At 48.0% G+C, this 25,374-nt stretch overlaps 2 protein-coding genes across 6 annotated transcripts in view; both read right to left on the reverse strand.

Moving 5' to 3' along the window:
* Window positions 1-2,945: 2,945 nt before the first annotated feature.
* ddx3xb (DEAD-box helicase 3 X-linked b) lies at window positions 2,946-18,298 on the reverse strand. Of its 2 annotated transcripts, XM_079627304.1 has the most exons (19): window positions 17,915-18,298; window positions 16,932-16,974; window positions 16,742-16,789; window positions 15,465-15,644; window positions 13,542-13,653; window positions 13,153-13,260; window positions 12,794-12,893; window positions 12,533-12,668; window positions 12,328-12,425; window positions 12,153-12,251; window positions 11,302-11,462; window positions 10,793-10,937; window positions 10,043-10,187; window positions 9,425-9,475; window positions 8,131-8,312; window positions 7,837-7,954; window positions 7,578-7,731; window positions 5,736-5,860; window positions 2,946-5,519 (listed from the first exon to the last, which is right to left on the reverse strand). In XM_079627304.1, exons 1-19 carry the CDS (start codon window positions 17,957-17,959, stop codon window positions 5,446-5,448), a joined length of 2,124 nt encoding a protein of 707 aa, XP_079483430.1. In that variant the 5' UTR covers window positions 17,960-18,298; the 3' UTR covers window positions 2,946-5,445. The 2 variants fall into 2 exon arrangements, with proteins under 2 accessions (XP_079483430.1, XP_079483431.1); XM_079627305.1 differs by lacking the exon at window positions 15,465-15,644 and having other exon boundaries at window positions 17,915-18,261.
* Window positions 18,299-18,328: 30 nt separating this feature from the next.
* Window positions 18,329-25,374, reverse strand: part of LOC307006389 (ubiquitin carboxyl-terminal hydrolase 9X-like) — a 51,143-nt gene continuing 44,097 nt past the window's right edge. For 3 of the 4 annotated variants that reach the window (XM_079627298.1, XM_079627300.1, XM_079627299.1), the window contains 3 exons: window positions 21,849-22,100; window positions 21,066-21,167; window positions 18,329-20,485 (listed from right to left, as the gene is read on the reverse strand). In XM_079627298.1, the coding sequence (XP_079483424.1) occupies window positions 20,360-20,485; window positions 21,066-21,167; window positions 21,849-22,100 (480 nt within the window). In that variant the 3' untranslated portion in view covers window positions 18,329-20,359. The remainder of the gene's footprint in view (window positions 20,486-21,065; window positions 21,168-21,848; window positions 22,101-25,374) is intronic. The other variant, XM_079627301.1, reaches the window with a different exon arrangement.

Genomic DNA, 25,374 nt, shown 5'->3' on the forward strand with positions numbered 1-25,374 from the left:
ATCTGTAAATTACAATTATAAAAAAACGCACTGGATAATGTGTATTATTAACAATATTATTATTTGTAATTTACAACCCATTGAAAACGAGCCTGAGATGTCGTTTACCTCTGATGAAGAGTCACGTGCTTTCTGGACATGATCATCATCAGCGCCATCATGTTTGTGTTGTTGTCAGATTCATTAGAACCGACTCCAACGAGGGAATCATTGGCCAGTCGGGCTTTGCAGTTTAAACAGCCGACAGAAAATATGAGTGAAATATTGAGAAGTATTGAATGTTGAGTATAGTCTCTGTCTCATGATCAAACTGTTCGTCACCGTCGGTCGCGCTCGTGCGTCGAACAGCGCGCGCTTTTCCAGGGCGAGGAACGGCGATCGTTCCCTTCAAATGACATCAATCAAGTTAAAATCAAATTACATTAATTACCCAAGAAATACATACTTAAATCATAGCTTTGAAATTAAGGTTACCAATAGCTTGTGGTAGACAGACAGCAGATGGACTCCATCGAGCCTTTGGTTTGCTCAGTTAGGGATATTCAATTTACTTAATCAATGAATAATACTATTGATTAGCATTACCAAACATGGACGTTTTATTATTATTTTAATTTAATACTGTGAAGCTGCTTTGATACAATCTGAAAAGCGCTATACAAATATTCTTGACTTGACTTTTATCAAGGAGGTCCATCAACTGGTTCATTCTTCACCAGACCGTCTCGTGTCCAGCAGAAGATCCTCACACAGGTTCGACACTAACGCTACTCGAGGTGTGTCGATGACAGCATTTTCATTTACAAGTGAACGAGCGCGTTAGTCTGATGATGATCGTCCTCGGACTGATTTTAAATGGCTATTGGCCACTCCTGAAGTCAGTCACACAACATTAGCATTTCCCGAGCGGTTGAGCACTGTAAAGTATGGGCTTTATGTACTTTAGTAAACAGAACCATCACTGGAGTATCACGCTGGGAACTGGACCTCACATAACACAGAAAACCTTACATTTCAAATTTTGTTAGCTAATAAAAGTGTCTCCAGGCTGAACCAGGACAATATCCAGACTGGGGAATCTCATTCATCCTAACCAGAACGCACACATCCGCTGCTAACCGTGATCCGCTGCTAACCGTGAACCGCTGCTAACCGTGATCCGATGCTAACCGTGATCCGATGCTAACCGTGAACCGCTGCTAACCCTGATCAGATGCTAACCCTGATCCGCTGCTAACCCTGATCCGATGCTAACCCTGATCCGATGCTAACCCTGATCTGATGCTAACCCTGATCCGATGCTAACCCTGATCCGCTGCTAACCGTGAACCGCTGCTAACCCTGATCCGCTGCTAACCGTGAACCGCTGCTAACCCTGATCCGCTGCTAACCGTGAACCGCTGCTAACCGTGATCCGATGCAAACCCTGATCCGCTGCTAACCGTGAACCGCTGCTAACCGTGATCCGATGCTAACCCTGATCCGCTGCTAACCGTGAACCGCTGCTAACCCTGATCCGATGCTAACCGTGAACCGCTGCTAACCCTGATCCGCTGCTAACCGTGAACCGCTGCTAACCCTGATCCGATGCTAACCGTGAACCGCTGCTAACCGTGATCCGATGCTAACCCTGATCCGCTGCTAACCGTGAACCGCTGCTAACCCTGATCCGCTGCTAACCGTGAACCGCTGCTAACCGTGAACCGCTGCTAACCCTGATCCGCTGCTAACCGTGAACCGCTGCTAACCCTGATCCGATGCTAACCGTGATCCGATGCTAACCCTGATCCGCTGCTAACCGTGAACATCTGCTAACCCTTCTACTGTACGATAATGATGTCCTTTAACATTCTCAACCTTTGATATTCACACAAAAAAAATGATTTGTGTGTTAATTTTCAGCTCCATGTCATTTATTTAAACAAATTCAACACAGATTTAAACTGTCAGTGTTCTTTGCAAACACACTTCACAGATGTGTCGGCGGGACCCCTGGACCCGTCAGCTCTGGCTGTGCTCCGCTGTACAGTGACTGGACACACCGCGAGCGCCAGCGCTGAAGATGGAGTTAAAACACTGTTTTGTAGAGAAATCAGAACCGTAGAGGCATCATGAGCTTTCATGGCCAATGGTTAATTTTTCTCAAGTAAATCGGCCAATTCCAAAACCGGCGGGCAATTTTTCTTTAAGTCTATTTTCAGTGCTCTACAGGAGACCACACGGGCCTGGACATCAGACCAGTTCAAATCACTATCCAAACAAAGATGCTACGCACATGAAGCACAAGTAGTTATTTATTTAAATTATTAATAACTGAAATTATGGTCTATAAGAAACGCCGGCACAGACCAGCGCCGTCTGCGTGCAGATCCTCCGTCTGCCAGTAGGTGGCGCTGACATCCCATCATCTCCCGCCTGTGTGAACGTCCAGTTATGAGACTTTACCGAGATGTGTGTGGTAATATTACTATGCAGTGTGTGTGTGAGAGAGTGAGCAGTGTGTGTGTGAGAGCAGTGTGTGTGTGTGTGTGAGCAGTGTGTGTGTGTGTGTGTGTGAGTGAGCGAGCAGTGTGTGTGAGAGAGAGAGCAGTGTGTGTGTGTGTTTGTGTGTGTGAGTGAGCAGTGTGTGTGTGTGTGTGAGTGAGCAGTGTGTGTGAGTGAGTGAGCAGTGTGTGTGAGAGCAGTGTGTGTGAGTGAGTGAGTGAGCAGTGTGTGTGAGAGCAGTGTGTGTGTGTGTGTGAGTGAGCAGTGTGTGTGAGAACCGTTTGGATCCCGATGGAGTGTGTGTGAAGCGCAGGACTCTGATCTATGCCGGTCCACCGCCGCACCGTAACTCATCGGCGCTCGTATAGACGAGATCGCGGTCGCCCAATCACACTCCGGGGTCCGAGACGGAGCGCGGATGTTCCACAGTCAGTCACACAGAGCCAAACACACACGAGAAGTTTCAGTATTTGCAATTTCCAACTTTAATTTGGTAAAATCATACGATAAACACATTTTCATTTTTCGTGCAGTGCACAGCCTCTAAACTAGTACGTAAAGCAAATACTCTAACTAGCGGCTCGCGGTGTTCTGTCGGCCAATCCCGTCACAGAACACCGCCAGCGCCAATATGCAAATGCAACAATAGAGAATAACCACATGTTTGTTACTTAAGATTGCCGTGTGCCAGACATTCACTGGGGGTAAAGACACTAACCAAACCAAAATAAATACCGGAAAACAAACAAACAGAAAACAACTGGAGAATCTGAACACTTTGCACTGATACACATTTACAAAAATATTTCTGTAACTTTGTCCAAACCTTGGCATGGTTGTTTAGCATTCAAATCGTGGCTGCCAATTCAGAGTTCGATTGATCGGATTAAACGTTTCGTCAGCGAGACAATTACAGATGCGAATTTGGCGGAGTCCAAAACGACCGTAAACATTAAAAAGCTCACACTACCCCGAAAAATATAAACTTCACGCATACGGGTGACATTCAACATTCAAGTGCCAGTGTTTTTGTACTGTCTTTTGGTCAAGTTACTTGAAACTATCACTTTTAGGCTTATAAAAATAAATATTTCTCAAAAATGCTTAATAAATTACACAAACTAGCAGCAAAAGTAGAATCTAGTAATCTGTGCAAATAGCTAAATTCCCACTGCTAATCCCCCTGGTCCCAAATCAATCCTGGTAACTATTGGAGAACCCTTCCCCTTTTGTAAACAAGCTGCGTTTCACTATCTTCACACACAATATTTGGAAGCTTAAGGACACGCACTCAAGACATTTATATAAAACCCTAGATGTGCAATAAAACGACTTTTGTAAAACTTGAAGGGCGTAACACAGAAGGGCGAGTAGCACCACTGCTATCGAGTCACAATACTGTCACAGCATCCGCTTCACGCCACCGCTTTCAAATTCATGTCGAAAGGCACAACACGCTTGAGTAAATCTATTGCACTTCAGTTAAACGCGTCCCTCGCCCCGCCGCGCGGCTAATGCACGCCCGCGCGGCGACGGCTCACGGGAGTTTGAAAGAAACCTGTCTTTGGCCAGGGATGCCACGGAAACCAACCGACCAATGAGAGTCTGGTTTTACACGAGAGCCACACCCCTGTCGTGTACGCTGAACTCTGACCCCAGCGCTCGCTAGCCCTGGGGAACGCGGTGTAAAGCCGAGGATGTCTTTCGGAATTCAACGCAGCTTGAAAAAGAGAAAAAAAAGAAAAAAAAGTGAACAAACGTTACTGGTAACGAACGTAAAAGCCTGCTGCAGAAATCGATTTGAAAATCTCCTTGACCAAAAAACAAGAACACTAGCATGCGGATTTCTTCAGAGACGAGCCGGCGCTCGGGGCCAGTCGCTCTGACGGCGTGGTCCGAGTAGCCATTTGAACTCTTCGCTACGGAAGTCGCCACAAGCCTCCCATTATCAACTTCAAGAATGGGTTTTGAAGGAAGTACAAGAGGATAATCCAATTGCGACATCCTAATATTTTAAAGAAAACAAATTAAATAAAAGAATCCAACACCACTAAACAGCTAGTGTGTTAGTGAACTAGCAACACCACCAAACAGCTAGTGTGTGTGTGTGTTAGTGAACTAGCTTAGCTGCCTCAATGGTAGAGTCACACAGCGGAGTGGCGAGGCAGACACGGCTCATCACAACGATCAGATTTAAGATTATACACTGGAATGGCTTGGTTTCGTTTCTCAGAAGACGTCTGTCTCATAGATACCTCTCCAGGATAGAGTGAGCAAGCATTCGATATTTTAACTCCCTTGTGATGCGGCTTTACCACACAAGAGGGAACGAGCCAATCGGGGGGTGGGGTGGGGGCGGGGTCGTAGGGGTCAGGTGACATCAGCACTGCTGACCCCATTAGAAATTTCAGTTCAAAACGAGGTTGTGACAGACCATCCCAGAGTTTGCCAAGGTTTGATTACATCCAAGCTTATTTTGTTATACCATCCAAAACTAAAGTCATTTGGGGGAGAAAAGAAAGAAAAGAAAGAAAGGGGGAAACAACTGTCAGCCAGACATTTAAAAGAAGAAAACAAACCGAAACACAGCGAGTATAAATTTAAAGGCACAGTACATTAACAAACGAATGATTCTCGTTCAGTATAAAGAAATGAGATGTAGTGGAAAACTAGAGTCCGGGAATCTAAAGCAAACTCGGTTCCCCCTTCAGCGCGGGTTCAGGACACTGCTTTCTGCTACGCCCAAGCCGTCGCTGGCCTGGCTTCCCACAATCCCGCGGGGCGAAAGCCTCTCCGGGTGGGGTCAGAGAATCACAGCTGGTAATGTACTGCAAAGTTCTTCAAAGCTACACAGGGTATATAGTCTGGCTATGGTACATCATGTGGTTTCCGTTCAGTGAGTTTGGCATGTGATCCACTGTAATGGGGAGTGGGCGGGGTTAGGGAGGAGGGGGCGGAGTCTCAGTTCCCCCACCAGTCCACCTGAGAGTAGTTCCCTCCATAGCCGTCGCTGCTGTAGAAGTTCCCGAAGCCACCTGAGGACACACACACACACACGAGATGAGATGCGCTCGAGGGTTAGACACAGTCCTGCAACTACACTGGAGAACACAGGCGACAACATGTGAAGTGGATCAAGACCAGCTCAAGGTTCAGAGTTGTCCTAAGATAAGAACATGTGTGAGTTTGAGGAAGGGTTTAGATCCACAAGTGCTGACGCCTGTATACTCGAGTTCCTGAGAGAGGCTTACCGCCACCGAAGCCGCGGTTCCCGCCGTGCCCGCCCGTGCTGCGGCCCCCCCGGCTGCCGAAGCCGCCGCTGCTGGTGCTGTTGCTGGTCTGGCGGTAGTCTCGGGCTCCGAATCCCCCAGAGAACCTGAGGAGCACATGACCAGGTTAATGAGGAGTCAGCGAGACCACACTCCTGAGTAATGCCTGGCTCACACCATTCTGGCACGATCCGACTGACGCAGGTGTGTGTTTGTGTGAGAGAGGGCAGCTGTGTGTGTGAGGGTGTGAGAGGGCAGCTGTGTGTGTGAGGGTGTGTGTGTGTGAGAGAGGGCAGCTGTGTGTGTGTGAGGGCAGCTGTGTGTGAGGGTGTGTGTGTGTGAGGGTAGGTGAGTGTGAGAGGGCAACTGTGTGCGTGTGTGTGTGTGAGAGGGTAGGTGAGTGTGTGTGTGAGTGTGTGAGAGGGCAGCTGTGTGTGTGAGGGTGTGTGTGTGTGAGGGTAGGTGAGTGTGAGGGCGGGTGTGTGTGTGAGAGGGCAGCTGTGTGTGTGTGTGTGTGTGAGTGTGTGAGGGCAGCTGTGTGTGTGTGTGTGTGAGTGTGTGAGAGGGCAGCTGTGTGTGAGGGTGTGTGTGTGTGTGTGTGAGTGTGTGAGGGCAGCTGTGTGTGTGTGTGTGTGTGAGTGTGTGAGAGGGCAGCTGTGTGTGAGGGTGTGTGTGTGTGAGGGTAGGTGAGTGTGAGAGGGCAGCTGAGTGTGTGTGTGTGAGTGAGAGAGTAGGTGATTGTGTGAGAGAGGGCAGCTGTGTGTGTGAGGGGGTGTGTGTGAGGGTGTGTGTGTGTGAGGGCAGCTGTGTGTGTGTGTGTGAGTGTGTGAGAGGGCAGCTGTGTGTGAGGGGGTGTGTGTGTGTGTGTGTGAGTGTGTGAGAGGGCAGCTATGTGTGTGTGTGAGTGTGTGAGAGGGCAGCTGTGTGTGAGGGTGTGTGTGTGTGAGGGTAGGTGAGTGAGAGGGCAGCTGAGTGTGTGTGTGTGTGAGTGTGTGAGGGCAGCTGTGTGTGTGTGTGTGTGTGAGAGGGCAGCTGTGTGTGTTTGTGTGTGTGAGTGTGTGAGGGCAGCTGTGTGTGAGGGTGTGTGTGTGTGTGAGGGTAGGTGAGTGTGAGAGGGCAGCTGTGTGTGAGGGCAGGTGTGTGTGTGTGTGAGAGAGAGGGCAGGTGTGTGTGGGCAGGTGAGTGTGTGAGGGCAGGTGAGAGAATGTGTGTGTGTGTGAGTGTGAGTGAGAGGGTAGGTGATTGTGTGAGAGAGGGCAGCTGTGTGTGTGAGGGCAGGTGTGTGTGTGTGTGAGAGAGAGGGCAGGTGTGTGTGGGCAGGTGAGTGTGTGAGGGCAGGTGAGAGAATGTGTGTGTGTGTGAGTGTGAGTGAGAGGGTAGGTGAGTGTGTGAGAGGGCAGCTGTGTGTGTGTGAGGGCAGCTGTGTGTGTGTGAGGGCAGGTGTGTGTGTGCAGGTGAGTGTGTGTGTGAGAGAGAGGACAGGTGTGTGTGTGGGCAGGTGAGTGTGTGAGGGCAGGTGAGAGAGTGTGTGTGTGTGAGTGTGAGTGCAGCTGTGTGTGTGCAGGTGAGTGTGTGTGTGAGAGAGAGGGCAGGTGTGTGTGGGCAGGTGAGTGTGTGAGTGTGTGAGAGGGCAGCTGTGTGTGAGGGTGTGTGTGTGAGGGTAGGTGATTGTGTGTGAAAGGGCAGCTGTGTGTGTGAGGGCAGGTGTGTGTGTGTGTGTGTGTGAGAGAGAGGGCAGGTGTGTGTGGGCAGGTGTGTGTGGGCAGGTGTGTGTGGGCAGGTGTGTGTGTGTGAGGGCAGGTGAGAGTGTGTGTGTGTGCTGACCTCTTGGAGCGCCCGCGGGTGCTGCTCTTGTGCTGGTGTTCGTACGCCAGGCTCTCCAGCCACGACGGCACTTCCTGCTTCGCCTCCACCAGGATGTCCAGCAGGTCCTTCGTGATGTTGCCGTTCTTGTCGTTGAAGAACGATGTAGCGAGACCTGTGATGAGTGGAGACGCGTGAGACACCGCAGACTGACCCTGCACATCTGACCCGTCCCAGACTTCACACGCGTAATGTATATGCAAGTGATGATGTCAATTACCCAGGTTGCCCACACGCCCAGTACGCCCGATGCGATGGACGTATTCCTCGATGTCACTCGGCAGGTCGAAGTTAATGACGTGCTTCACGTTGGAGATGTCGAGCCCGCGAGCAGCGACCTGTGGACGAGAGCGTAGAGCGGCACTGAAACACACACTCAGGCTGGGGATGCTGGGTGTTCATGTACAGTTACAACACACTTCAGTTACAATAGCTTTACTCTAGAGCTACTGTAATCTCTCTCACACACACACACACACACACACACACAGAGAGAGAGAGGAGAGCCACGTACGGCGGTGGCCACGAGGATGGGGCATCTCCCGGACCGGAACTGGTGCAGCGCCTCCTCTCGGTCGCGCTGGGAGCGGTCCCCGTGGATGCTAGTGCACGAGTAGCCCTCGCGGTACAGGAAGTCCTCCAGAGCGTCCGCTCCCTTCTTGGTCTCAACAAACACCAGAGTCAGAGACTCTTTACCTAACGGACGAGATGAAGACGATGAGCACCTGAGAGAGCAGCTCGGCCGGAGCAGAAGCTGATGAATGGCAGACAGGAAGTGACCAGCATTTGGATCTCACAGAAGTGAACTGTTAAACTGAAGACGAGTGCAGAGAGAGCTGAGCCTCGATGTGCCGTCCTGCCAAACGCAGAGGACAGCAGTCGAAGACTTCACCGGAGTGTGTTTCCCGCACAGCGCTGTGACTCGGCTTCACTGCTATAGAGCAATGCGGCGCTGAAGTCCACTAGTCTCGACTCGAGACTGCTTCCCGAAACCGTCGTAAACTGGCTGATGATGTCACGCAGGCGAGGAGTAATAACTACTGGTCATGAGTCTGTTGGAGATCTGGGTAATGCGAGATGTTCGGCTATAAATCAGACATGGCATCTGACGAATATTTCTCATGTTTCTCAGTTATTCTGCTTTATTTACAGATTCACTCAGACTCGTTCTTACGCACTAGAGCTCGTTCACACACACACACACACACACACTCGTTCTTACGCACTAGAGCTCGTTCACACACACACACACACACACTCGTTCTTACGCACTAGAGCTCGTTCACACACACACACACACACACACACACTCGTTCTTACGCACTAGAGCTCGTTCACACACTCTTCAGAAACTACACTACATCTCTCGACAAACTAAACGATGTAAATGACGGTTGTGTGTTCTGAATAAAGATAGATTGCACTGAATGTCAGCTTGCTTCTGCTCAGATCAGGATTTATTGAGTCACACTAGAAACTCTTGACCACAGGAGATCTGTCACTCAAACACACACCTCTGCGCTGCGGTCTGTGAATGCTGGTTGTAAATAAGATTAAGAAACACACTCGCTGAACTGATAACGACGGATCTTGAGACTATAGTTGGCTAACGATGCTTTCGGGAAACACAGTCCAGTTCAGCACTGCATGCGCAGATGGGGGGGGGGGGGGTGTCCTAACACCACACGAGAACTAGATCTCGTCGACAGGGCGAAAGGGGTTGGAAAACAAACAATGTTCAAGCAAAATAAAGAGGTGAGATGATTGCATGGGTCCACTTCCAGTGGGGAGATCACGCCTCTACTCACCAGGTTTCTCTACGTTCTCGCCCGTATTGTCCTGAACCTCACTCGGAATAACTAAATAGAATCAGACCTTATGATGAGCTTCAACAAATATCAGTTTCATTCTAGATATGGTATACATGTTCAGATGGAGCTCTACTGCACTGTGGGAGGACCGTACAAACGCTCCTGAACATCTAAGCATCTAAAAAAGTCATTCTGCAATACTAATGTCTGCCCTCACCCTATTGGACGAGAGCTGGTCGATGACATCACTGCTCTATAGCTGAACTCAACTCACTATAACTGATGTACTTTACACTGTTATTGAGCCACACATGCACTGATCTGACTTCCACTGAATAATGACTGTTACTATTGTGTTTCTAGAGCTGGAATCTGTTGGCATCATTGAATAACTGTCAGCGTAAAGCTGCTTTAACACAACCTGCATTATATCAGTGCTAATGACTACAGGTGACCTGACCTCACTGAACCTAAACTTGCTAATACTGACGTTTAGCTCATACTATACTCAGCCCCAGAGGACCTCAGGGGATAAGACACCCGTGTGAGGAGCAGGGTGCCATCATGACCACTAAAGAGCAGCACTGTTGATGATCAGGGTTAGCAGACGCGTACCTGTGGCGTTGAGCAAGTCCAGCAGGAAGGACCTCTTGTCGTTTTCCTCGACCCACACCACCTTCTGTGTGATGTTCTCCGAGGTGGAGCCGACCCGGCCCACGGCCAGGAAGATGTACTCCTCCAGGAAGTCACGAGCCAAGATCTAAGAAACATCAAAACACCATAACTACACGTCTCAGTGTGCACACTGCCCATCCCAAACCCTGAGGTTAGAATAAGAGTAGTGTGTTGAAGAGTGTGCCGGAAGCCCGAAGTGTGGATCCATGCCCACTCTAACAGCTAATATTACCCACAATCCACTGCTCGAGGAACTACAAACGAGTAAAGAGTAAAAAAACTAAAAACTACAAAACATGGCGGATACGCTCGACCGACGGTGAGGTTTAAAGGTTTGAGAGACTAATAAAGTTTAACCTGATAAAACATTTAATGTTATTAGTGTTATTTAATCCGTAATAGTGGACTTTTAAAGAGATCTGTTTGGTCTACGAGTCTCCGCATGAAAGACCCGCGACTGCAGATCAACGGGATTCTGCATTTCGTTCCGATACGGTAGGAAATTAAATGGAAGATTTGATCTTTAACAAGATGATTGACAGGTCCGTTTACACGGTGAGCAACCGTGAGTGTGCTAAAGCTCGTCTACTCTTCTGCTGCACACTCACTTCTCCACAAGGAGCACTTTTAGGGCGTAGTGCAAGCAGGCGAATTGAGACGCAGTAAATCATAAGTCATCCTGACACGCACCTGGATCTCCTTGGGGAAGGTGGCGCTGAACATCATGGTCTGGCGAAGGCCTTTGGGAGGCATCGTGTCCTGCTCCACGATACGCCGGATCTGCGGCTCGAAGCCCATGTCCAGCATCCGGTCCGCCTCGTCCAGAACCAGGTAACTAGAGAAACCGCTCAAGGTCAAGCCAACTATACATCGTACGGGTCAACATTATTTTTCTTTTATGCCAGAAATCATGAGGATATTAAGATCATGTTCCATGAAGATATTTAGTAAATGTCCTGCCGTAAATATATAAACATGTATTTGTGTGAGTGAATGCAGCACAATCGTGAACATAAATGCACTACTTTAAAGGAGATTTTCTCAATGTCCAGATTTTCAATAGTTGTGTCTCGACCAAATATTAATATCCTAACAAACCACACATCAGTGGAGAGATTATTTATCCAGCTCTCAGATGATGTATAAACCCCTTGTGAGTGGTTGAGGCCCAGGGTCACATGGGCAGATGCTTCACGTACTTGCAGTAGTCCATGCCGATCTTGCCGCGCTCCATCATGTCCACGAGCCGGCCGGGCGTGGCCACCAGCAGATGACAGCCGCGCTCCAGATCCCGGATCTGCTGGCCGATGTCAGCGCCGCCGTACACCACACAGGGCCGCACCAGAGAGCGGTACGCAAACTAGAGGGAACACCAGCGTTACACATCTCACTGATCTAATGACATCAGGCTCTCGGGAGGGAACCATTTTAATTTGAACGATTCCAATTCTGCTTATCGATTCCTAATTTCAATTCCAATAAGGTAAAGAAAAAAAAAAACGTTGATATCATTCACATTTAGTCTATTGCCAAACATTTAACTGTAGCTGAATATCATCAACAAATCACACAAGGTTTGCCTGTGGTTTAGAAAAAAAACTAGCCTAACTAATGTAAATTTTAAGCATTATTAAAGACAAGTAAACACTCCATAATTAAAAAAAAAAAAATTAGCAATCACAACAAATAGATGCAACTGAACAAAGATATGATTGAAATAAACTTGAAGTTTGAGGTATTTGGGGCAGAAACTAATCAAATGTAAAATAACACTGCACTTTATTAATAACATATACATTACATATAGTTACTAAAGTGATGATCAAAAACTAGTGAATTTTCTCTTTGTCTTTGATTTGTGTTATTATAGAGCAGGAATACTAGTGTTATTATAAAGCAGGAATATATATATTAGAGCTGCACAGGTCCAATACACTGATACACATCAACAGAAAACAGTCTCTTGTGGTTTTAATGGTTTAAAGTCATATTGAAATGCTCAAAGGAATCAATTAATTTCATAACTAGTTCTGGTCAGGGTGTGCATTACCTTCCTGGCCTCGTCGTAGATCTGGAGCGCCAGTTCTCTTGTCGGGGCCAAGACCAGAGAGATGGGGTACTGCTTACGGCGGCCATATTTCCCATTCTCCTGAGGACAAGAACACACCCAGTTAAGATCGGCCACACGTCTCCATTTGCTGAGCTATTCCCGAGAGAGTCCGTACCTGTGCGCTGTTCTTCGCCGCCTGCAGCGCTTCTCCTGGGCCCTCGGTGTAGATCTGGCTCAGAACCGGCAACAGGAACGCTGCGGTCTTACCAGAACCTGCAGTCACAAACACACGTGTCAATCAAGCGCTGTCCCAAACACACGTGTCAATCAAGCGCTGTCCCAAACACACACACAGAAACACAAGCGAGCTGATGCCTGACCTGTCTGTGCGCACGCCATCAGGTCTCTCTTGGACTTGATGATGGGAATGGCGTACTTCTGGACCGGGGTGGGTCGTGTGTAGCGGCTCAGGGCGATGTTACCCATGATGATCTCGCCCATCTCCAGATCCTGGAACTATCACCAAAACACACAGCTGTTAAATTAATGCACCGATTTTGGAAAATACCGATAAATCTTTATATCTAAAGCCGATAACCGATATATTGGCCGATAAATCTAAGTTGAAATAGGCAACTCACACTCTCAATGTGCTGTGGGCAGTTCTGGCCTGTGGCTTCAACGGGAATGTCATCATATTTCTCAAAGTTGATCCCGGTGTTGCTGGCAGCGAACAGCTCACTGCGAGGAAACGGGACACAAGCGTCAGGCACAACACCACTTTGGGTTCAAACCCATATGCCACGTCCAGTTCATATCAATGGGTGCAAAGATTAGCACATATGAACACCATCATAACTACCTCATTCCGTCGCTCTTTGATGAATTATTAAAAATTCTATTAGCCATTAGAAAACAAAAAGGGAAAATGAAATGCTTAATGGGGGAAAACTTCGCACACATAGGAAAGCGGATTAGTGATGGGTTAGGGAACACTCACTGCTCCTGGCGCTCGTTGGGAGGCAGCGGTTTGGACCAGTCCTCCTCGTCCCGGGAGTCCTCGCCCCAGCGGCTGTTCCCGCCGCCACCGAAGCCGCCGCGCTCGTACCTGCCAACACACAGATGCTCAGGCCGTGTACACACACCAAAACACATGTTTCTCTCTGGTTTGGCCTTGCGTCACTCTGAGACGGCGGTTTTATTCATGAAAACTCTCCAGTGGATACATTTGTAAATGCAGTTTTCGTGTTGTAGTGTAACGGTGTGTGAAAAACAAAAACGCCATTTTCAAATGTATCCGGATTAATGTAGACAGTCTTAGCTAAAGCTAGGAGCTACAGACTTGTGGAACATGCTAAAGAGAAAGCGAGCAGGGGAGAGAGGTCTTACCGGCCCCTGGAAGAAGATCCGCGGTCGTTGAAGAAAGAGGACTTGCCCCGGTCAGAGCGCCCACCGAAGCTGTTGTAAGCGGCGTCTTTTGGGGCGTTCCACCCGCCGCCATCTGTCAACCAAACACACACATCAGAACACGGCAGGCAACAAGTCAACTCACATTTATTTATAAAGCGCTGGAAACAATACAGTGTTTCAAAGCAGCTTTACAGCGATAACCAGAAAATAATGCAACAGTTTGTTTCCAGGAGAAAACCGCGTCACAGTCCAGCTTTAGACATGCCCCTCACAGACGTGCAGCGCTAGACTGGACCTTTCTGGATGTTAGCGGAGACATTTCTGTAGTTGTTGTGGAGTTACACTGATCATCTCATCATCATGTTGAACTTTTACACAAGTGTCCACAGTTCCTGAGGTGTTTATTAGACACAGCGCTGACATGTTCTGCTCAATAGTGTTCAGTCTGTGCTCGACCACAGAACAGCTTTATGCTTTGCTGGATCTTCTGCCGTCGCGTTAGAACTGGTCTCTGTTGTGGCGTGAGGAACCAAACGTTGTCGGCTGGTGTATAAACGTGCAGATTAAGGGCCGGTAGTGTTATAAACGTGCAGATTAAGGGCCGGTAATGTTATAAATGTGCAGATTAAGGGCCGGTAATGTCATAAACGTGCAGATTAAGGGCCGGTAATGTTATAAATGTGCAGATTAAGGGCCGGTAAGGTCATAAATGTGCAGATTAAGGGCCGGTAATGTCATAAACGTGCAGATTAAGGGCCGGTAATGTCATAAATGTGCAGATTAAGGGCCGGTAATGTTATAAATGTGCAGATTAAGGGCCGGTAATGTTATAAATGTGCAGATTAAGGGCCGGTAATATTATAAACGTGCAGATTAAGGGCCGGTAATGTTATAAATGTGCAGATTAAGGGCCGGTAATATTATAAATGTGCAGATTAAGGGCCGGTAATGTCATAAACGTGCAGATTAAGGGCCGGTAATGTTATAAATGTGCAGATTAAGGGCCGGTAATATTATAAACGTGCAGATTAAGGGCCGGTAATGTCATAAACGTGCAGATTAAGGGCCGGTAATGTTATAAATGTGCAGATTAAGGGCCGGTAATATTGTAAACGTGCAGATTAAGGGCCGGTAATGTCATAAACGTGCAGATTAAGGGCCGGTAATGTTATAAATGTGCAGATTAAGGGCCGGTAATGTTATAAATGTGCAGATTAAGGGCCGGTAATGTTATAAATGTGCAGATTAAGGGCCGGTAATGTTATAAACGTGCAGATTAAGGGCCGGTAATGTTATAAACGTGCAGATTAAGGGCCGGTAATATTATAAATGTGCAGATTAAGGGCCGGTAATATTGTAAACGTGCAGATTAAGGGCCAGTAATATTATAATAAGATCCTCTTCATACGTCAGAAGGGGAGCGAAATCTGATCGGCTTATTTTTAGACATGCTTGCAGAGAAAGATTCAGCAAAACAAAGTTACTGGGTTTCACTTTTCATGCGTTCTGTGTCGGTAGAAGCACTGGGACCCGATTACAGCACTTGCACACGGGACGTGTCAGATTTTCACGATGTCCCCTTTAAGTATATTCAGCGATGGTTCAATTTTGTTGTAAAAGAGTTATTAATTTAGTTAATTTATTTATACAGCCGGTCTGGAATAAACCGTGATGTAATCGTCCAGATCAGCTCTCATAATGCTGTCGATGCAGGAGATCAATAATACTGCTGATATTAAATGTCCTCAACTAAGCAAGCCAAAAGCCAAGGCGACAGAGGAACTAGAACTCCACCAGGGACAGAATGGAGGAAACCCTTGTGAGAAACCAGTCGCTCGCTTCTCCTGGCCAAAGAACCAACAGTGTGCGATTATGATTGAGGTCAGAGGTCATAAGACATGCCTGCGCTCTGCAGTGTCTGGATGGGGTTGAAGGATCCGCCGGGTTTGCCCCTGAACCCTCCTCTTCCCCCGCGGTCGGTGCGCATCGGCCCGCGCCCGTTCCCGCCGTTCACACGGGAGCCGTCGTGGAAGCCGTTCACGAAGCCGTTGCTGCGCCCGTTGTCCCATCCTCCGGGAGAATCTGAGGGAGAGGAGAGCACGGTTATTGAACACGCAGGCACACGCCGCCAGCCGCCGAGGCGGAGGAGCGTTCTGGGGCGCCGAGGACACGCACAGCAGCTACGAGCGCACTCCCGCGTCCTAGCCAGCGCGGGCCAGTCTGCACGACCGACCGCGGCCAGATCGCTTGCTAATTGCAGAAATTAAAGCAAAGCAAATGCGTCCGAGTCGGAGTATCGCTATCTTGGAAACAAATGCCAAAATAACCTGTTAGTTTCGAGTCCAAGTGTGTGCGGAGAGCTAACTGTGGAATCATGCATATCCTAGCATTTCCTCAGAGCTTCTCTGTAGCCAAGGCTGTCAGGAGAGACACGTACAGCCCGGGGCCGAGAGCCGCTCGGTCTACCAGAGGAACAAACTGCAGTCAGGAGGACACGGGCAGAGGACACTAGAGGTCAAAGGGCGTTTCACACACGCTTGGGTTGGGTTTCAGAAGCTGTGCATGCCAGCGTACGCTCACTCGCGGCACTGCACTAAACATGGCCGGCGGGGGTACAGCGATCCAGACACCAGTGGAAAACCACTCGGAGCGAGCGCCACTGAGCCAGCGCCAGCTGTAGCGCACGACACCGGCGTCACCCTAGACATGCGGAGCCACAGATGTAAGAGCAAGCATTGGAGATTTAATGTTAGACAAGTAAAAACATTTCCCACTGCATGGAGTTCTGTGAGGGCTGAAGAGCGTTCACACACACGACTAAACAATAACTCAGTCGTCAACACGGTGAGGGGATCAAAATACTTCAAAGTTGTCCTGAGAGCAGAACGCGTATCGTTCAAAACTCGTGTGTAACTTTGATGGAAGGTTTTGATCCACAAATGTTGAAGACTGTATATCAGCGTCCACACCTGCACACGTTTATCAGAAGCTTGTTAAAGCAGGACGGATTCTGATTGGCAGTCAATGTTTTTATCATCCATCAACTGAAAAAAAAAGTTCTGAAAGTGATTGACACTATAGTTTCTGTGCAGTTATTGTTGTGGCCGGCTAATCTTTTACATTTCAGAAGATTTTAAACACAATGTGTCCATTATATACTAGAGAGGAGGTGTACGTACCATTCTTGGGACCTTCTCTGTTCCTTAAATGAGGTGGAATGTAACGCCCTGGTGAAGGACAGAGCTTGTTAGCATGGCAAACACACACACACACTACTTCATCTAGAGTTAAATCAACTTCCTGGGGTGAATGCTTTGATTAAACAAGATGTCAGCTGATCTGAAACTGGTGTGAGACGCAGATACTCACTTCCGGGGATTCCATCAGCGTTGTTCAAGTCTAGCACAGCGAGCTGCAAGAGAAACGAGACACTGTTGGCAAAACCCATAAACACCTGAACCGGGTCATTGAGAAAAGCGAACAACGTCACATCCGGCAGAGGGCGCGCGAGAGCTCGAGCTCATTCAGCACAAAAGATCACGGAGGACAAACAAATTTATAATTTAACGTCCATCGAAATTTTTATTAAATCACTCGAACCCTGACCGTAGAATAAGCTGTAAAGTGGTTTACACAACTACATGTCAAACACAAAGCGTATTAACTGACAAATACCACCACATCCAAATTAAAAAAACGAAACCTGAGCCAAAAAAGACAGAATAAAAGCTCCGTGTCGCTGAGGTAAATTACGCCATTAACATTTACAACACAACTTTATCACGCGTCACGCCTTAAATTCAGAACTAACTAAACAGATTATTGACTATTAATGACATGTCAAATTAGATTAATAACTCTTAGAATATTCTGAATGTTTCAGTCGAGATATTCATGTCTGTTAGCGTTCATCTAACGTTAACGTACAGTATAAATTATATTAAGACATAAAAGACAGCGAATATAAGATGTGATAGCAAATGCAGTGAAACTGGGAACTGGTCAGACAAAGGCCCAGAAGCGGCTAAACAACAGGCCCGAGCGGCTCTCGATCCGCCAGATTAGAGTTTCTCCTCGCTGGATTTCAGGAGTCCGAACGACATCATAATCTACACACACATCCACATCAGAACCACGCCGTGCTCCCGAACCCGTTCGCGAAGCATCACACAGACACTGCGATGAAACGCAGCCGCGCGTGACGAATAAACGCTTCGCGTTCCGACGCGCCGCATCTCCGCCATCATCCGCGCATCGACAGCAGCGCCTCCATCTTAAACACGCAGCGCGGCTTCAGCGTCACCTCCACCCGCCCGAAACAGCCCGAAACCCCGCGATGGACCCCGGCTCACCTGCTGGTCTAGACCGTGTACATTCTCGACGGCCACATGACTCATAACTAACGAGTGGTGAAGGTTGATCTCGCGCAAAAACAGGGTTCTTTGTTTGCCGGTATGTTGCTCGTGCTCGCGCTGCTCGTGTCCGGTGATTCCTCTCGACGCCGGTCGGTCAGACTTACAACTTTGAGAAAAAAAATGAAAGAAAAACGGTGTATTCCACAAAACGTTAACGTTGCTTTAAAATGAAACGTGTCGGTTTGAGTTTTCGTCCGTGTGTGTGAAAGCGTTGCGCGTCGACGAGCGTCGGGACTCGAGCTGCGCGTCTCTCTCTGTGTGAGGGTGAAATAAGAGCGCAGCGGAAACCGCGTCATTTTATTGGACGACGCGAGCCGACAGATCTCACCGCGTGACAAGATCTCGCGAGACTTCGAGGAGCGACGCCACATTGATCTGTTTACAATAGTGAATGCGGCCTAGTGGCGATTATATAAAGTTTATCTCCATAATCTGTCAGCCATTTAACGCGTGCGCATTTTGACTCTTAAAAGCCCCCCTCCTGCAGATATGGGTAATTTGCGCTAGAAGCGCGCGTCCGTAGTTTAGATCTACAGGGCACGCGCACTAGAGCTGAGGAATGCGTGAGCCGTGAATGCGGTGTCAGTGCTTTGGATAAATGCCAAATTAATGTAAATATGTGCAAACATGGTATGACTTGCCTTCTATTATAATGCGTTTGCAAGTGTCAGTGTGTGTGAAGTGTAAGAACAGACATGTTTAAAGTGCTCAGGATCATCACAGCTTTAATGCCTGTACACTCGTGTAATGAAGCATTTCACAAGAATTATTTTTCTTTTTTTCTAAAACAGCCTAAACTCAAAATTAACGTTGGCTTGCTTAGTTGGTTATATTTAATTTAATATTCAGCAATATTATAGATATCCTGCACTGACAGCATTATATGAACTGAGCGGATATATAAATGAACTAATTTAATAACTTTTTTACAACAGAAATGAGCATCACTGAACTTCAGCTGGACTGTGCTATTCTCTCCTGGACACACACTGTTGCATTATTCCCCTGGTCTCTCAGTGAAGCTGTATGAAGCTGATGGACTGAGGAGAGCCTCGAGTGAGGAGTGTATTACACAGACGGGTTAATCAAATACCATTTATTTTTACCTTTTAAAGTATAATTTTACAGTGTGCTGGGTTTGTACAGTGCTCCAGGAATATTATTCATGCACATTTCACAAAAACAGCTGTAGAATTCAAACAAAATTAAACCCTGAAAAGAAAAACCAAAGCAAAAGGCAAATGTCATTCTGACGAGAGGTTCACACACACACACACACACACACACACACACACACACACACACACACACACACACACACACACACGAGCGGTGAGCTGGAAGGCCTTCAGTGTGTGCTGGGTCCGGTCCGGTCTGGGTGATCTCCAGCTGATCCACACGCCGTCTACTCAACAGCCTACCAGATGATTTAACAAGCGTGCGTGTGCGTGTGTGTGTGTGTGTGTGTGTGTGTGTGTGTGTGTGTGTGTGTGTGTGCAGTGGGTATTTGAAACCATTGGAAAGCTAGTAAAAAGTCAAGCTTGCATTTAAATGTTTAATTTATTGTCTCTAGTGGAGCGCTGCTTCTGTTATTACACGTCGGTGCCGGAGCCGGTCCAGGATCCGCACGCCGGCGCTAGCAGAACTGTACAGTGAACATCCCCTGAAACACCACAACACAAGGGTGACGCTTCCCAGCGCTCGAACTCTCCAACTCAACTAAATAACTTCTATCAGAGGAAACACAATAGAATATGGTGCGGTTCATTTTCCTGCGCAGGGATTTTGGTATTCAGACAAAAGAAGAGCCACACTTCATGAAGCCAGTGCAGTACGTGCTGTCGACGACTCCGGATCTCCTCGGAAACAGTAGTGTGTCCGTGGCTGCGTTCTCATTGGACAGGAGCAGAGGGAGTGGGCGGGGCCACGAGGAACTAGGCCAGACGCAGCTCCTCAAACAGCAGATACTTCCCCGTCCAGCCTGTAGGACACACACATCCTGCGCTATTCTGTGGCTGTGCGACCCGAGCGCCGGGATACAGTGTGTGGAGGAGCCCGACAGGAGATGACATCACACTCCTGACAGGAGATGACATCACACTCCTGACAGGCCAAAGGCTTCCTGATGAATGGAGAAAACAAAAGAAACAAAAGTGCTGAAAGATTCCAACGCCACGAGGAAGCCTCGGGTTTCCCTTCATTCTGCAGTGTGTGTTACAGGACGAGGAGGATCCCCACTCCTGCCGGCTCACACTGAGCTGTGTGTGTGTGTGTGTGTGTGTGTGTGTGTGTGTGTGCGTGTGTGTGTGTGTGTGAGGAGAGAGTCAGCGCTGCAGGAGTCGGGTGTGTTCCGCGAGTGTGTTCTCCGGGTCTGTCGAGTCTCTACTCTTTACTCTGGGCCGGGGGAGCCTCGTCAGACCCGTCCCAGCCCTCCTGACCCCGCTGAGGGTTATTCATGTGCTGAGCGGCCGGCCCGGTGTACGGCTGCCCGTGAGGAAGAGCACTCACCTGTGGAGTTACAAAAAAAATGTATTACAAGTTTTTGAAATTTGTATGTTTAATTATGCAAATGAGGCATTATCTCATTAAATATGCTAAATTTTGCATATATTTTCAGTAGATAGATCTGAGCATATGATAAAGCCAGGTGCAAAATTCTTTTTTCATTTTGATTACACACAAGATGAAAGATGTTCAGAGGATTTCAGGAGATATGCTTTCATGACCTAGGAAATCTAAATACTGTCCATAGCCTTAAAAAAATCGATTTTTTTATTATTAAAATGTCCCATAAATCAGGCCAGGAATGATTTATTAACAAATCCCTCTGAACATATCTTCAGAATACTGCTGAGTGTGTAACTGGAGGGTTTGGTGAACATCGGCTGAGATGTGTCACTGGAGGATGACAAAAAACTCATTTTGAGAAAAAGGCATTTAAAGATTTGTAATGTAAAAATTCATATTTTTTTAGTGGAAACAACGCTAGGCTAGTGTGTGTGTGTGTGTCGCTCACCTGCAGATACTGAGACGTGTGGCTGGAGAAGATGAGGTTGTGCTAAACGCTAGGCTAGTGTGTGTCGCTCACCTGCGGATACTGGGCCGGTGTCGCTGCAGAATGAGGATAGAGGGCCGTGTCCTCTGGAGGCGTGGAGTCGTGCTCGTCGGGGGCTTCCTGGTCGTCGGGCTCCTGCACACAGCAAACACACGTGTGTTGATCTAGCGGACAGCAGTGCTGACAACACGCGGCTTAAAGCCGGTTCCCAGAGAACGCATCACCCGATGACACGCACAGCGGAACTCTAGGCTGCACGACACTGGAAGACACTGACATTCAGATTTCTGCGATATATAATGCGATATGAAAAGATTTTTACCAGATGATTTGAATAAAAAATATTACTTTTTACTCAAGGAGTTTTTTGAGTGCAAACCCTTGCAGAGATGAATGCTTTCAGGAAACGTATAGGTGTTCACACTCCAACTGCAGTTTAAATAAAATATTGAACAAAATAAGAAAGATCTTTTTGCACTATTGCACTCTAAAAGAAAAAAATGTTTTTACTATAAATGACAATACTAATATTTACATCTTCCTTTTTCAAACAGAAAACCATCAGGCTCTTATTTCGGCAGGTAGCTGCCGCTCTCCGGATGGATGACGCGCTTCACTCTGAACCGCTAGCGCATAAACCGTAGCGGCATCGCTGTTATTGTGACGTATATCGCGCAGCCCTACCCTGAGTGCGATGCGAAGAATGCATGAATGTAGACGTTAACAACTTTGCAATTAAAAAACACAAACTTCTAAATCGTAATATGTTGCTAAAGCTCAGAGCCGTGACATCATGGGAGGAGTGGAGGAACTCACCAGCGGCGTCTGGTGAGGTTTGAGTGACAGAGCGCTCACCTCTTCAGGACAGAGCTCGCAGGCCTTGGCTAGCGTCATGCGCGCGCTGTGAGAGCGCTCCAGGAAGTAGCCGTTGGACGTCTCGTTGCTCTGCACGGGAGGAGACCAGTTGTTGTACGTGTACTGAGGGTTTCCAGTGTAAGGCCTGCGCTCCAGCTCGTCTCCCAGCCACTCCACCGCCCACGTCCACTTCCTCTTCAGGTCCCCGTTACTCTGCCACACAATCACAACACAGTCACTACACAACCACTACACAACCACTACACAGCCACTCCACAGCCACTCCACAGCCACAATACAATCACTACACAATCACTACACAATCACTACACAATCACTACACAGCCACAATACAATCACTACACAGCCACAACACAATCACTACACAACCACTACACAATCACTACACAATCACTACACAGCCACTACACAATCACTACACAATCACTACACAATCACTACACAACCACTACACAATCACTACACAATCACTACACAGCCACTACACAGCCACTACACAGCCCACGTCCACTTCCTCTTCAGGTCCCCATTACTCTGCCACACAGTCACAACACAATCACTACACAACCACTACACAATCACTACACAACCACTACACAATCACTCCACAGCCACTCCACCGCCCACTTCCTCTTCAGGTCCCCGTTACTCTGCCACACAGTCACAACACAACCACTACACAACCACTACACAATCACTACACAACCACAACACAATCACTACACAACCACTACACAATCACTACACAGCCACTACACAATCACTACACAGCCACTCCACCGCCCACGTCCACTTCCTCTTCAGGTCGCCGTTACTCTGCCACACAGTCACAACACAACCACTACACAACCACTACACAACCACTACACAGCCACTACACAACCACTACACAGCCACTCCACAGCCACTCCACCGCCCACGTCCTCTTCAGGTCGCCGTTACTCTGCCACACAGTCACAACACAACCACTACACAACCACTACACAACCACTACACAATCACTACACAGCCACTACACAACCACTACACAGCCACTCCACAGCCACTCCACCGCCCACGTCCTCTTCAGGTCGCCGTTACTCTGCCACACAGTCACAACACAACCACTACACAACCACTACACAACCACTACACAGCCACTACACAACCACTACACAGCCACTCCACAGCCACTCCACCGCCCACTTCCTCTTCAGGTCCCCGTTACTCTGCCACACAGTCACAACACAACCACTACACAATCACTACACAACCACTACACAATCACTACACAACCACTACACAATCACTACACAACCACTACACAACCACTACACAATCACTACACAATCACTACACAGCCACTACACAGCCACTCCACCGCCCACGTCCACTTCCTCTTCAGGTCGCCGTTACTCTGCCACACAGTCACAACACAATCACTACACAACCACTACACAATCACTACACAATCACTACACAATCACTACACAGCCACTACACAATCACTACACAGCCACTACACAGCCACTCCACCGCCCACGTCCACTTCCTCTTCAGGTCGCCGTTACTCTGCCACACAGTCACAACACAATCACTACACAATCACTACACAATCACTACACAGCCACTACACAGCCACTACACAGCCACTCCACCGCCCACGTCCACTTCCTCTTCAGGTCGCCGTTACTCTGCCACACAGTCACAACACAACCACTACACAACCACTACACAGCCACTACACAATCACTACACAGCCACTCCACCGCCCACGTCCACTTCCTCTTCAGGTCGCCGTTACTCTGCCACACAATCACAACACAGTCACTACACAACCACTACACAACCACTCCACCGCCCACGTCCACTTTATTCTGCCACACAATCACAACACAATCACTACACAACCACTACACAACCACTACACAGCCACTCCACCGCCCACTTCCTCTTCAGGTCCCCGTTATTCTGCCACACAATCACAACACAATCACAACACAACCACTACACAACCACTCCACCGCCCAAGTCCACTTCCTCTTCAGGTCGCCATTACTCTGCCACACAATCACAACACAATCACTACACAACCACTACACAATCACAACATAATCACTACACCGCCCACGTCCACTTCACTGTTACTGTAATCTCCCGAACACTGTTACTGTAATCTCCCGAACACTGTTACTGTAATCTCCCGAACACTGTTACTGTAATCTCCCGAACACTGTTACTGTAATCTCCCGAACACTGTTACTGTAATCTCTCGATCACTGTTACTGTAATCTCCCGAACACTGTTACTGTAATCTCCCGAACACTGTTACTGTAATCTCCCGAACACTGTTACTGTAATCTCTCTTCAGGTCCCCGTTACTCTGCCACAACACAATCACTACACAGTCACTCCACAACCACTACACAATCACAACACAATCACTACACAACCACTCCACCGCCCACGTCCACTTCCTCTTCAGGTCCCCGTTACTCTGCCACACAATCACAACACAGTCACTACACAACCACTACACAGCCACTACACAACCACTACACAGCCACTACACAACCACTACACAGCCACTCCACAGCCACTCCACCGCCCACGTCCTCTTCAGGTCGCCGTTACTCTGCCACACAATCACAACACAGTCACTACACAACCACTACACAATCACAACACAATCACTACACTGCCCACGTCCACTTCCTCTTCAGGTCGCCGTTACTCTGCCACACAATCACAACACAGTCACTACACAACCACTACACAATCACAACACAATCACTACACTGCCCACGTCCACTTCCTCTTCAGGTCCCCGTTACTCTGCCACACAATCACTACACAATCACAACACAATCACTACACTGCCCACGTCCACTTCCTCTTCAGGTCGCTGTTACTCTGCCACACAATCACTACACAGTCACTACACAACCACTCCACCGCCCACGTCCACTTCCTCTTCAAGTCCCCGTTACTCTGCCACACAATCACTACACAATCACAACACAATCACTACACTGCCCACGTCCACTTCCTCTTCAGGTCGCTGTTACTCTGCCACACAATCACTACACAGCCACAACACAATCACTACACAGTCACTCCACAACCACTACACAATCACAACACAATCACAACACAACCACTCCACGGCCCACGTCCACTTCCTCTTCAGGTCGCCGTTACTCTCCCACAGAGTCACTCTTGCACCAGATCCTGTTTCAGAGTGTGTGTTCTCGAGTTCCAGGCACTGGTGTGTGTAAATGAACGGCCAGAACACATTAAAGTTTGTGTTTTCTGTTAAACGGTGTCGTGTTAGCGACCGCTAAGTTAATCACTAATGATCTTTACAACGGAAATGAATCAATCAAAACTAACTTTATCTGGACAATAGCTTTACTCTAGATCTGCTGTAAAGCCGAACACTGTTACTGTAATCTCCCGAACACTGTTACTGTAATCTCCCGAACAC

The sequence above is a fragment of the Phoxinus phoxinus genome (assembly GCF_949152265.1).
Source record: "Phoxinus phoxinus genome assembly, chromosome: 11".
Taxonomy (NCBI): Eukaryota; Metazoa; Chordata; class Actinopteri; order Cypriniformes; family Leuciscidae; genus Phoxinus; species Phoxinus phoxinus.

Bases quoted from the DNA above. Each gene is read 5' to 3' on its own strand.
- ddx3xb (XM_079627304.1), bottom strand. From the start codon at position 17,959: ATGAGTCATGTGGCCGTCGAGAATGTACACGGTCTAGACCAGCAG. The intron at 12,426-12,532 runs GTCAGGCATCAG...TTGTGACTGCAG, and splicing joins GATGGCGTGCGCACAGACAG to GTTCTGGTAAGACCGCAGCG. The intron at 5,861-7,577 runs GTCAGCACACAC...TGTGCTCCTCAG, and splicing joins ACCCGCGGGCGCTCCAAGAG to GTTCTCTGGGGGATTCGGAG.